Source organism: Gigantopelta aegis, chromosome 11 (genome assembly GCF_016097555.1).
Source record: "Gigantopelta aegis isolate Gae_Host chromosome 11, Gae_host_genome, whole genome shotgun sequence".
NCBI lineage: Eukaryota > Metazoa > Mollusca > Gastropoda > Neomphalida > Peltospiridae > Gigantopelta > Gigantopelta aegis.
Window position 1 is genome coordinate 24,505,247 of NC_054709.1, and position 14,763 is coordinate 24,520,009.

At 39.7% G+C, this 14,763-nt stretch overlaps 1 protein-coding gene and 1 long non-coding RNA gene across 2 annotated transcripts in view; both read right to left on the reverse strand.

The window, feature by feature from the left end:
- Nucleotides 1-10,356, reverse strand: part of LOC121385102 — a 17,175-nt gene extending 6,819 nt beyond the window's left edge. The window contains exons 1-5 of the mRNA XM_041515638.1: nucleotides 10,342-10,356; nucleotides 7,519-7,648; nucleotides 6,166-6,309; nucleotides 3,678-3,890; nucleotides 226-378 (exon numbers count right to left, since the gene is read on the reverse strand). Of these exons, the coding sequence (XP_041371572.1) occupies nucleotides 226-378; nucleotides 3,678-3,890; nucleotides 6,166-6,309; nucleotides 7,519-7,648; nucleotides 10,342-10,356 (655 nt within the window). The remainder of the gene's footprint in view (nucleotides 1-225; nucleotides 379-3,677; nucleotides 3,891-6,165; nucleotides 6,310-7,518; nucleotides 7,649-10,341) is intronic.
- Nucleotides 10,357-10,415: 59 nt separating this feature from the next.
- On the reverse strand, nucleotides 10,416-14,431 carry LOC121385260. Its single transcript, XR_005959517.1, has 3 exons — nucleotides 14,367-14,431; nucleotides 11,747-11,920; nucleotides 10,416-10,544 (listed from the first exon to the last, which is right to left on the reverse strand). It is a non-coding gene; the product is annotated as an uncharacterized LOC121385260 (long non-coding RNA).
- Between the last annotated feature and the right edge of the window lie 332 nt (nucleotides 14,432-14,763).

The following is a 14,763-nucleotide window of genomic DNA, read 5'->3' on the forward strand; positions in this document are numbered from 1 at the left end:
TGATTCCATCACAATTCTTCTACCAAATATATTTTTCCTAATTTCCAAAATGTGGTACACCGTCAGAGTACACTGATAGCTCTCACAGTGCTCACAGTGCTCACACTGGGGTGGAGGACCCTTCTGAAAGATAAATGAATTCAGTATGTGTGACCGACACAGCACAATATCATCCTTCCTACACCGCCTTTAGGAGGACTGCCACTTTCTTCATTCTCAACTTACCCTCGTAGCAGATTGCTCGCAGTTTCGTGTCGCAGTCTTTAGTGTCGCTATGCAGACCACGTCCTCTGTGCTGAACTGCCAGACACCCCGTGCCACGAAACGTGGTGCTGCTAAGGTTTAGGTCATGTAGGTCTTGTTTGCTTAGCAGACGACCTGTTGTAAGTTCAAAACGATCATATAACTAAACTAAAATAACGTCCGGCTGGGTCAAAAGTCGAGGTGCTGCTCAGGTCTAGGTCATCTATAGTCCGTCCCATCATTCTTTTAAAATGTTATTGTTGTTGTTGTGGTTTTTTGTTTGTGTTTTTGTTTTTGTTTGTGTTTGTGTGTTTTTTGGTTTTGTTTTTGTTTTTTGTTTTTTGTTGAGGTTTTTGGGTTGTTGTTGTTGGGGTGGGTGTTTTTTTTTTTTTTTTTTTTTTTTTTTGGGGGGGGGGGGGGAATAATGTCAGTTTAGTTTGACGTAAGAAGAAAAATAAAGGTGTTTTGGAAATAACAAAGAAATACAATTTGTGTGTGCAATTTACAAATCAATTGGCTCGGAAATAAATAACTGGAAAAAAATGCGATCCCTGTGGGCACGGACTATAGGTCTTGTTTGCTTAGCAGACGACCTGTTACAAGTTATAATTTCAAAACGATCATATAGGTAGTACTAAACCAAATAATATCCAGCTGGGTCAAAGGTCGAGGTACTGCTCAGGTCTAGTTCGTCCAGGTCTTGTTTGCTTAGCAGATGACCTGTTATAAGGTCAACAATTAAAATTTAGATAGTACAAAACCAAATAACATCCGGCTAGGTCAAAGTTCAAGGTTCAAGCAGACGACCTGTTATAAGGTCAACAATTAAAATTTAGATAGTACAAAACCAAATAACATCCGGCTAGGTCAAAGTTCAAGGTTCAAGCAGACGACCTGTTATAAGGTCAACAATTAAAATTTAGATAGTACAAAACCAAATAACATTCGGCTAGGTCAAAGTTCGAGGTGCAAGCAGACGACCTATTATAAGGTCAAAAATTTAAATTTAGATAGTACAAAACCAAATAACATCCGGCTGGGTCAAAGGTCGAGGTGCAAGCAGACGACCTGTTATAAGGTCAACAATTAAAATTTAGTTAGTACTAAACCAAATAACATCCAGCTGGGTCAAAGGTCGAGGCACACGGGTCTTGTTTGTTTAGACGACTTGTTAGTTTAAAAAGATTATTTAGTTAGTACTAAACCAAATAGCATCCGGCTGGGTCAAAGGTCGAGGAGCACCGGTCTTGTTTGTTTAGCAGACGATCTGTTATAAGTTCAGAAATATCATTTAGTTAGTACTAAACCAAAATAACATTCGGCTGGGTCAAAGCTCGAGGTGCATCAAACTTTTGATGGAGCAGTCAATATCACACGTCCTGTCACTGGTGCAGTCTATTGAAATCAGAACGAATGGTCTACATGTAATAGTCACTAACCAGTGGGGTCGATTTTAATCAGATTCCTCATTGGTGATAATTGTCAGAGTTTTTGTTGTCAAAAAATTTAGTTTCGATTGGGTAATAAATGTATGCAATTTTATTTTATCTAGTCAAACCACTGCGTCAAGCAGACTTGTGCTTGAAACATATATGGAGAACATGTAGCACCAAGTACTACAATTGTGTACGAACTAGAAGTGTTGTAAAAACATCTGGTTATACCGAACTATTTAATGAGCCATGGAAGGTTGCACTTTCTTCAGTTAATATTTCGAGGGAGGGACTATAGTACTGATATTTATGGGTCATAGTTTGGTATAATCACGAGGTTCCACTTTCTTCAGTTAATATATTGAGGGAGGGACTATAGTACTGATATTTATGGGTCATAGTTTGGTATAATCACGAGGTTCCACTTTCTTCAGTTAATATATTGAGGGAGGGACTATAGTACTGATATTTATGGGTCATAGTTTGGTATAATCACGAGGTCCCACTTTCTTTAGTTAATATATTGAGGGAGGGACTATAGTACTGATATTTATGGGTCATAGTTTGGTATAATCACGAGGTTCCACTTTCTTCAGTTAATATATTGAGGCAGGGACTATAGTACTGATATTTATGGGTCATAGTTTGGTATAATCACGAGGTTCCACTTTCTTCAGTTAATATATTGAGGGAGGGACTATAGTACTGATATTTATGGGTCATAGTTTGGTATAATCACGAGGTTCCACTTTCTTCAGTTAATATTTCGAGGGAGGGACTATAGTACTGATATTTTTGGGTCATAGTTTGGTATAATCACGAGGTTCCACTTTCTTCAGTTAATATATTGAGGGAGGGACTATAGTACTGATATTTATGGGTCATAGTTTGGTATAATCACGAGGTTCCACTTTCTTCAGTTAATATATTGAGGGAGGGACTATAGTACTGATATTTATGGGTCATAGTTTGGTATAATCACGAGGTTCCACTTTCTTCAGTTAATATTTTGAGGGAGGGACTATAGTACTGATATTTATGGGTCATTGTTTGGTTGATATACCACATACGTTAACATTTTCGGTACCGGGTATGGGACATATTTTTCATTAACACTAATAATTAACCCCACTGTCTTGACAGACAGCTCAGGAGTAATTGGATATAATCACGACATTAAACATAAACAACACACGGGTGTAGAGAGGTGCCAAAAGTGTGTGTGTGGGAGGGAGGGGGGGGGGGGGGGGGGGGGGGAGGCGCGCACACACACAAACACACATACACATATAAATACATGTATAAATATATAAAAAAAAACATCGCTGCTGCTACAAAGTGTGTGTGTGTGTGGGGGGGGGCACATGTCCCATCCCCCCCCCCCCCACTCCGCTTCATACGCCAGTGAAACAAGTGGAGTGTGTTGTGGTATCACCAATGAATGAATGAATGTTTAACGACACCCCAGCACAAAAAATACATCGGCTATTGGGTGTCAAACTGGTATCGTCAATACCATATTTGTAGGAATATAAATTATAGCTAGCGAGCCTCTAGCTTTTCCCTTAACAGGCTACATCACCAAATACAATGTACTGCAATTTCCAATATATATACATTGTACTACCTTTCCTTCTTTCATATCATAATTAGTATATTAAAAACTATTTTTCAGAAATAAAAATATTTTTAATTCTCCTTCTTCTCAATGTCCCAAGAATACATAAAAAGGTATAATGATGACTGGCTGTATTAAATAAATAACCACCTCAAACTTTGAGCCAGGACGTGACATTCAAGATGGCATGTTAAACTACAGATTAAAAATGTATTATATATCTCTTTATAGTAAAATTGGTAAAACTGACTAGATAATGCACATGTACCTTAAATAAATATATGTACACATATGTACACATATACATATATATATATATTAACTGCCCCCCCCCCCCCCCCCCCCCACCTGAAGAGTCCTATAATAAGGTGTAAGTACAATACCATTGGTCCATCGCCACCTCTGCAAACGGCTGAGCCCAATCCAGTATGTTATCTTTCTCCTACTTGCACGGTAGAGATGTACCGAGTTTTTGCGAGTCAATTTGAGGAGTTTGTATCTCGAGCTTGCAGTGTAGTAAGAGAGCGCCAGTTTCTCGGTACAAAAATATATTCTACAAATCTTGTTGTTCAAGGTCTTGTTGGATCGTTCTAACCCTGAATGAATGAATGAATGAACGAATGAATGAATGATTTAATTAATTAAAGAAACATTCTGAGAGTGTTGCTATAGCAATATAATATAATCTTAACCGGGCCCCACAAATTTTCATATCGCAATGTTCAAGGGCCATAACTCTGCCAAAATGTATAACTTCCATTCTTGACAGAATTATGGCCCTTGAATATTTTCCCATGAAAGTTGAACTTGATCTAGCCATAACTGTCAAAAATGGGTACATGGGGAAACTCAAAATTTGATTTGTAACTCTACATGATATATAGCTATGTACAAAATTTAAAATCCATATCTTGAGACATTAGGGGAAAACAGTCCTGAAATCTATGTGTGACAGACAGAAGATGGAGAAGAAACCTATAGTTGGACTGGTATGGGACTAATACAATAAACAAGTATTTACAACCTATGTGACATACACAACACACGCATACACATAGACACACACACACACACACATACACACACTCCACATACACACTCCACACACACACATACACAAAACACACACACACACACACACACACACACACACACACACACTCCACACACACACACACACACACACACACATACACAACACACGCATACACATAGACACACACAACACACATACATATACACACAACACACACACACACACACACATACACAACACACATACATATATACACAACACACGCATACACATAGACACACACACAAAACACATACATATACACACAACACACACGCATACACACAACACACACACACACATACACACACACATACACACAACACACACACACACACGCACACTCCACACACACACACACACACACACACACACTCCATACACGACACACACACACACACACACACACACTCCATACACGACATACACACACACACATACACACACACACTCAATATACGACACATCCACATACACTGACACACAACACACACAACACACACACACACACACATACACACAATACACGACACATACACACACACAACACACATAACACACATATACACACATCCACATATACACACACAACACAACACACACACACGCACAATCTATACACGACTTATACACAACACACACATATATACACACAATTCATACACGACACACACACGCACACAAACACTCACACACGCGCGTACACACAAAACATACACATAGACACACACAACACACATACATATACACACATATAACACACACACATATACACACAATACACACACATACACAAATACACTCCATACATTCCATACTCGACACACGCTCACACACACATACGCGCGCGTACACGTACATACATATAACACGCACATACACAACACACGCATACACATAGACACACACACAACACATGCATATACACACAACACACACGCATACACACAACACACACACACACAACACACACATATACACACACCACACACACACACACACACAATCAACTACTATTTGTCCAAATGCCCATGCGACTCTGCATTGTGCAGAAATACGACCCTGACCACATATTAGTGATGGGAATTGGTTAGGTTTCATCATCGATCATCAGTTATAATCGCTCGGCACCAACCGATCAACTTTCGGTTACACAATCGGTTAGAATTCCATGACCATAAGAAGGCTTTGGATTATAAGGACCATGTACCTATTGTCGTGTGCACCCTGCAAATGGCTAATTGTACCTTTATTAACTATTTAATAGTATTGCTCTTTATGTACACATGGAAACAAACCGAAACCACTGTATTTTTACATCAATTTTATCGTATATCCTGAAGGAACAGTTACAGTTAACATTTTCCCACACAATCGATTATTGATTTTTATACTCGATCATCACATCGTAAGAGCCAGTCCGATCACTTTTCGATTATAATCAATCATTGGAACACCACTACCACATATTACGGCTTTGTCGTCCAGATGACAGACTTATTAGGGTGGAGGTGTTTGCTTGGGTGCCCCACCCCCTCCCAATATAAATTCCTGGAAAGACCAGGGCTGTAGCTAGGAGTTTTTGTTGGGGGGGGGGGGGGGGGGGGGGGCAGGCAACTGTTAAGAAGAGAATTTTCTTTAAGTTCCTATAATTGTTTCGGGATTTTTTTTTGGGGGGGGGGGGCAACTGCCCACATTACCCCTCCCCGCTAGCTACAGGCCCTGTAGGCCACGGGTAGTGGGCGGGATTGGTGCCGTATGTACATTACGCCAATTTATTGTACACATATACTTACCGGAATATGCGACTCCTCTTGGTATACTGCAGTTAGAACCCGTCTTCACCTGTAGTTGTCGGTATTGTAGGAAAGACGTGTAAGCACATAGGCCTAAACTGTCAGCTTTCAAGGTCAATTTCAAAATTTCGGGTTTCGGAAATGCTAACAATGATAATAATACATATTTCAAAACAATAAATATTAGATATATAGAGGTTATTACCAGTGTTTTTCGGTATCGTCAACATCGTATATTAGGAAATTAGGAATAAAAATTGTATTTGGCAAGCATAATACATTAGTTTTATTCCTAATATATGTTATACCGACAATACCGATATCGAAACACACATACGTAGTACACAGAGAAGTTAAACATTCATTCATTCATTCATTCATTCATTCATTCATTCTAAACCGGATTCACTTGGGACCGATAAAATATGCATGTTTAGACAAAGTATATATATTCAATATACATACATGTATATTTATATTTATTGTACATTTGCATATATATATAAAAATGCATATACACATACTCACACACACACACACACGCACGCACGCACACACACGCACGCGCACACACACGTACGCACACATTAATATTTTGTTGTTGTTGAAATAACGATTCAAACTTTAGTCGTCTGAGGTGCTATGTGTGTACTTGCGCGCATATTGAGGTACAATTGTGATTTCTATGTGTATAATGCACATGGGTGCGTACGCTCATGCATAGGTATCATAGTGACCTCTCTATGTGTATAATGCGAATGTGTGTCCGTGTGCGGATGCAGAAGTATCATTATTACCTCTCTATGTGTATACTGTGCATGTTTGTGCGTGCGCGTATCTATGCAGAGGTATCGTGACCTCTCTATGTGTATAATGCGTATGTGTGCATGCGCGCATGCAGAAATACCAGTGTGACCTCTCTATGTGTATTATACGCATGTGTGTGCGTGCGCGCATGCAGATGTATCATTGTGGCCTCTCTATGTGTGTAATGCGCATTGGTGCGCGTGAGCGCAGGCAGAGGTATCATTGTAATGTCGCTCATGTCAAACTGGGCACATGTTCGACCTATCTATGTGTACAATGCGAATGTGTGCGTGCGCGCATGCAGAGATATCATTGTGACCACTCTATGTGTATAATGCGCATGTGTGCGTGCGCGCATGCAAATATATCATTGTGACCACTCTATGTGTATAATGCGCATGTGTGCGTGCGGGCATGCAGAGAGATCAGTGTGACCTCTACGTGTATAATGCGCATGTGTGCGCGTGAGCGCATGCACAGGTGTCATTGTAATGTCGGCTCTTGTTAAACAGGGCACATGTTCATATTTCTTCGACATTTACTCACTGAGCCTGTATATAGAAACCTTTCCACGTCCTCCGCAGATTTCCTCGAAGTTTCCACTGCATTTTGAGACATCCCTGTCTTGACGAATTTTACTCTCGTTTGTATTCTCTAGGCAATAGCATGTCCGTCCCTGTGCACAGCAAAAGGAAAACGAAAGCGATATTTGTTCAACGCCATCAAGCAACGTTTCAAGTGCACATAAAATGTCCCTTGCTTCCTTTTCAGTATTTACAACCTATATGACAGTAAGAGTTTCCGTCTCTGTCTGTCTGCCTGTCTGTCTCTATATATATCTCCCCCTATCTCCAACTGCCCCCCCCCCCTCTCTCTCCCTCCCCCCCCCCCCCCTCTCTCTCTCTCTCTCTGTCACGGGGATTCTATAATACCAGTAACTGAATAAAACACGATTGTCCAAATATCTCTCCTAACTGTATATCTATTAGATCTCTCTGTAACGGGCGGTATTTACCCGAGTATGGCTCGTCTAGGTATGATCAGAGATACGATCTTATATAAAGTATATGTAATATAGCACGTTTAGTTCAGTAGAAAACACAACACAAACACAATACACTTTGGAATCTGTATTAACCTACGCTGACAAATGTACAGCCTCAGTAGTTAATTAATAACAACAATAATAACAACCCAGAACTGATCACTTAATTAGTTAATCTCTAGGTGTCTAGTTTACACAATATGCTAATCACTTCACCGTGACACAACACCCACACGTGTGATAATTGAGAAACGCTTCCAGGGGAACTTAATTAATAAAGGAATTACAGCTCTATTCCTAACTGGTTAATTTTTAATTAACCCTAACTACTCATTCAGTAACCTTGTAACACAGAATTAATACTGGTACCTATCACAATAAAGACAATAACCTACAGTTTAGCTAGGTCCTCTAGGATGACTGGCTAAGCTTTATATTACCAAATACTCGTATAAATATAGAACAGTAAGACTACGATTTACTTCGTCAGATGACCGAAGACACTGTCTAAAGAATATTGGTATATATATATATATATATATATATATATATATATATATATATATATATATATATATAAATATTAAAGTCACATCAATCACATCAAGGTTATACAACAGAGCAGAAATAATATATTTACCAAAGTCCAAACGGACTAACGTTCCCTGGGAGCCGTCCTTTTTGCTTCTGCTGATAACTCTAAAACACTAGCTATTTATTGTAAATCGAATATCGACTGGTGGTACATCGCGGCACCGAATCTTATCATGTGAGTTTCCACCACGACCAGAGTCGGTATATTTTTCTCTGATCGTCAGACTGGCTGACGCCGATCGTCGCCAAATCATGGTTGTAAAAACCGCACTCGCGGAGGTATTACGTAACAAGTTGACCATCTGGGCTAAGTGCAATTTGGAACTGCACACGGCCTTCTAAAACAATTAATATCGCCACAGGCGAAAACAAAATTAAGAGCATGTTCCGTCACACACACCCACCTCAAAAAGGATATTTCCCCTACTCTAGGAATAGGGAAATATACTACATTAAAACAAAAGTGCGTTAACCGACGCATCCGGGCATTTATAACACATGTAATAAGATGACTACCAGTAATCACACTGAGTCTTTGAGTCCCTGGTATACAAATATAATATATATAAAAACAAAACAGAAATCAAGAATGTCAACAGATTATCATAACGTTCAACTTCGGGACAGGGCATCAGCGATTACATTAGAAGTGCCCTTGATATGTTCGATGGTAATTGGGTATTCCTGCAGAAGAAGACTCCATCTCAAAACTCTCTGGTTGGAGGCTTTTATTAGGATGGTCCAGTCCGTCTTCGTCTTCTTGGAACAGCACAGCTCCAGCACCCACGTCACTGGCATCCACAGCTAGCTTGAACGGCATTCGGTAGTCTGGTGCTGCCATCACGGGAGACGAGTAGCGCATCTGCTTGATACGGTTGAATGACTTCTCGCATTCATCTGACCACTGAAACTTCGTTTCCTTCTTTTTCAGTGGCGCACGTTTTCCAGGTTTTCTCCGACAGGCATGCTGTCGAATCGGTGTAGCGTTGGGTTCCAAGCGCACATCCTGGATTAAAGTATTGGTAACCGTTGGAAAGTCCTGACAAATGGAAACATTGTCTTGTATCAACGTAGTCAGCTTTGCTCGCTGGGGGCTGTCAAGGTGCTGTAGATAGGAAATCAAGTCTGCTAGAATCTGGCTGTTGGTTAATTTGATCTCTGCAGTCTTGACGTTATCACAGGAAATTGAGTGACTCTCAATTTGGACAGGCAACACTGGAACTATCGGCAGTCTGTCAAAATAACCTTTTAGCAAATTGATGTTCAAGGGGTCTAGACGGAAATTTGGACGGATAAGATCGCTATCTGCCGTCAGAGATAACTGTATAGCGAAAACACGGAATGGCTGCCTGGCAACGGTAAGCAAATATTTCCGCTCTAATACAACAAATAGCCTATGATTGACGCTGAATATATACCTTTACATTGATAATTTTCGAGTTCGCCGATAACAAATATTTCACATACTAACCACTAATACACACACTACAGGAAGAAACCCGACAGCACCTATTCAATAATGTTACGAGTTTCTTCTTTGTACGCAATATTTAGCACGATGTGTGTACAGTAGTCGACTGGAAATAAATGCAAAAGGTGGTCGGTAGTGCAGATCAACGAGAAGAAGCGGTCAGAACGATTGGAAACTGTTAAAAGGCTTCAATTGGTACGTTTTAGAATTCTCGCCCCTACCCCCTAAAAAAATAAAAAAGTATTTAAATCTAACCCGCCTTCAGAATAAGCATAAAGTGTATAAAGCAGTACTTTACATGAATATGAAAGCGGCTCACCTCTAACCCAATCAAATCTGTTGTATCGGGGCATTCCGTATAACACTTGTAAGCGTCATTTCCATTGACTGTGCGTTGAGACTGGACACTGACGTCACTAGTTGCCATGATTCCAATATATTCAAATAGTGGTGATTGGTCTTCTGTTGGAAGAAAGTTTAAAGTTTGTTTTGTTTAACGACACAACTAAAGCACTGTGATTTATTAATCATCGACTATTTGGTAATTCAGACATGTAGTCTTAGAGAGGAAACCAGCTACATTGTTCCACTAGCTGCAACGGATATTTTATATGCACCATTCAACATACGTGATGGCACGTACAACGGCCTTTGATATACCAGTCGTGGTGTACTGGCTAGATGGAGAAATTCAACACCCTGGTGTCATAGCAATAATTATCAATAAAGAAGTTCTCAAGCAAAACATTTTTACCATTACATGTATATTAAACAGTGTATTCCATTCGTTACGTGCATCTTTTCTTGTTTATTTGTGTGTGCGTGCGTGCGTGCGTGTGTGTGTTTATGTGTGTGTGTGTGTATGTGCGTGTGTGTGTGTGTGTGTGTGTTTGTGTCTGTGCATTTGCATATGTGTGCATAGGTATGTGTATTAATTTTGTGTGTGCAAATGTGTGCGTTTACAGGTACGCGTGTGTGTGTGTGAGTATGTGTGTGTGTTTGTGGTGTGTGTGTGAGTATGTGTGTGTGTTTGTGGTGTGTGTGTGTGTGTGTGTGTTATATAGAGAGAGAGAGAGAGCGAGAGAGAGAGAGAGAGAGAGAGAGAGAGAGAGAGAGAGAGAGAGAGAGAGAGAGAGAGAGAGAGAGAGAGAGAGAGAAGAGAGAGAGAGAGAGAGAGAGAGAGAGAGAGAGAGAGAGTGTGTGTGTGTGTATATATATTGGTATGTGTAATATTGTGTTTATATTTGTGAATGCATGCGTGTTTGGGTGTGTATGTCTGTGTATGTCTGTATGTCTGTCTGTCTGTATGTATGTATGTATGTATATATATATAATATATATATATATATATATATATATATATATATATATATATATATATATTATATATATATATATATATACATATACATATATATATATATATATATATATATATATATATATATATATATATATATATATATATATATATATGTGTGTGTGTGTGTGTGTGCGTGTTATTTATGTGTTTTATGTATGTGTTTGTTAGGTCGAGCGTTCGCGAACAATGTGACTGGTACCATCGTCTTCTATCACATGACATCATATCACATGCTATCACAAAAAAACAGTCTAGCGTGAGACTGCTACAGCTCGCCGTCCTGAACATGCCTCAGATTTACCTGTCCATATCCACGGTTCATAGGCCTGGACAGCTCCCAGCCAATAAAAGCGAGTCGAATTTAAACGTGGAAGCTCATTGGCCAAGGCTGATAAGTCATGTGGCACAAACATCGTCGACCCGTTTCCGTTGCAACCATAGTCACGTGCATCCCACCAAGATATTGGGGATATGGCTTCAAAGAAAGTAAAGCAAATGTCAGGGCCAAACCTATATATATGAAGGAAGGAAATGTTTTATTTAACGACGCACTCAACACATTTTATTTACGGTTATATGGCGTCAGACATATGGTGAAGGACCACAGAGATTTTGTGAGGAAACCCGTTGTCGCCACTTCATGGGCTACTCTTTCCGATTAACAGCAAGGGATCTTTTATTTGCGCTTCCCACAGGCAGGATAGCACAAACCATGGCCTTTGTTGAACCAGTTATGGATCACTGGTCGGTGCAAGTGGTTTACACCTACCCATTGAGCCTTGCGGAGCACTCACTCAGGGTTTGGAGTCGGTATCTGGATTAAAAATCCCATGCCTCGACTGGGATCCGAACCCAGTACCTACCAGCCTGTTGACCGATGGCCTAACCACGACGCCACCGAGGTCAGTCTCATTAAAATATAACGTCATCCCATTGGTCCAGACATAGCAACAGGAGTTTGTTCATTTAAGAATTGACCGCAATTATTTTTTAGTTCATGCAAGTATAAATCGAAAAAACGATGTGCACACTATATGACTCCGCGTAGATCTACATGTCTACTCTGTTATAGCATTTTCCATCAATATATCGTATACATTTTTTTTTATTATTATTGCTTTTGTAGCTTTCACGTGTATTTTCTTCAAAATATCTAAATATGGTTGCCTGACTAATCCGGCTTGTTGCACAAAAGTAGTACTAGTCGTGGGGGGGGGGGGGGTAGTAGGCGTGGCTTACATTTGTTCAGTTCATCGAGATATGAACGAAAAAAAGTAAGCACCTCTGGACCAATCAGATTGCCGTAAAGTTTATAGACGCAAAGAAAATGTAATTATTTCTCGATGAATGTAAAAATTTACATCGTCAGGGAACGTGATATCTGATGACGTTATTTTATATGGGCAACTTGTCTTATTGAGCGTTATTGTTTTAGTTTTAGTGTTAATATTAGCAAGTATGATTCAAATTTAATTCTAAGTATTGTCTGTTATATCTTTTACGTTCATCTGGGTATTAAAAAAAAATCATCCGCAAACTGTAAATCGGCGAAGCTATTCTCACATAAATTTGATGATTTCTGTTTGGTTCATACCACGATGAATGTAAAATAAATAACAGACACGCCTTAAATAGCTAAACGACTTCGGTATATGGTTTAATTGAACTGCTATATCTAAAACAATTTAAATATAAGTGTGAACGCAAACTGTTTTAGTTAAATTGATATAGGGCAGATTACAGGTACCCCCAAACAAAACCTGCCAATGCAAATACTATAGTTACATATGTAACGTTACTATATCATATTTGACGTTATTGTTTGGGGATACTTGTAGGGCAGAAGTGACAGTGATGTCAGTCAGAATAAGCAGTAAATGTGCTACCAACGGCCTAACAGTCTCCTTAAAGTTTGTTTTGTTTAACGACACCACTGGAGCACATTGATTAATTAATCATCGGGTATTGGATGTCAAACATTTGTTAGGCTAATTCTGACACGTAGTCATCAGAGGAAACCCGCTACATTTGTCCCAATGTAACAAGGGATATTTTATATGCACTTTCCCACAGACAGGGAAGCACATACCACGGCCTTTGACCAGTTGTGGTGCACTGGTTGGAATGAGAAAAAAACAACAATCAGTTGAATGAATCCACCGAGGTGGTTCGATTCTGCGACGCAAAGCACCTCGAGCGAGTTATTACATCTGTGAACGCTCGTCATTTCCAACCAACCCATTGGGCTATATATGACCAGTATATCAAAGGCCGTGGTATGTGCTATCCTGTCTGTGGGATGGTGCATATAAAAGATCCCTTGCTACTAATGGGAAAATGTAGCGGGTTTCCTTTCTTTAACTGTATCAAAAATTACTATATATTTGACATCCAATAGCCGATGATTACTAAATCAATGTGCTCTACTGGTGCCTTAAACAAACACACTTTAACTGTTTTAAGTGTGGACACAGCTTCCCTCCAGATCATGGCTGACCCAGGGCAAATCTAGGGGTGTGGGCGGAGCAGGCAGTGTCCATGTTCGAGGAAGAAATTGAACACATCGTATATTATACGTTATATCAGGTGTTCCTCCCCCCCCTCCCCCCTCCCCCCCCCATCAGCACAGAACATTTCCCCAAAACAAAACAACAAACAAACAAACAACTGCACCCATCTTTACAAATTAATAATTTTAAAAGTATTTACACCAGAAAAATATTTGACCTAATATCACATGTGCATCGCTCATTTTAGGTAAACATAAACAAATAATAACTATGTAGTTCTAATGGTTTTAAAGCCTGACAGAATCAAAATTATACATCTTTATTACACTCGCGTGTGAATCGTACTGATTTTACGAAACTCGTGTTAGGATTCATATATATATAATTATAATTGAAAATATTAGTACTCACTGTGAAAATGTCCTCTCGTAAGATGAAGGAAAACGACGGTATAGCTGAGAAGAAGAAAGTTCATAGCTTTTGATACAGCAGTTTAAACGCGGACAGACATTTTGCGAGTACAGTACTTGTAAAGTCAGATCATCACGATCCGTTTAGTCATGCATAACCTGCTGAGTTACGAGAGCGGAGGTGACTGGATATTGTGAAGTGGCCCGTCTCTGTCATAATATGTGGGCGGCAGAGGCGGACCTGGACTGAAAACTAACTGGAGAGAGAGAGAGAGAGAGTAGAGAGGAGAGGAAGAGAGATGAGAGAGAGAGAGAGAGAGAGAGAGAGAGAGAGAGAGGAGAGAGAGACAGAGAGAGAGAAATGTTATATTTAACGACGCACTCTGCACATTGCATTT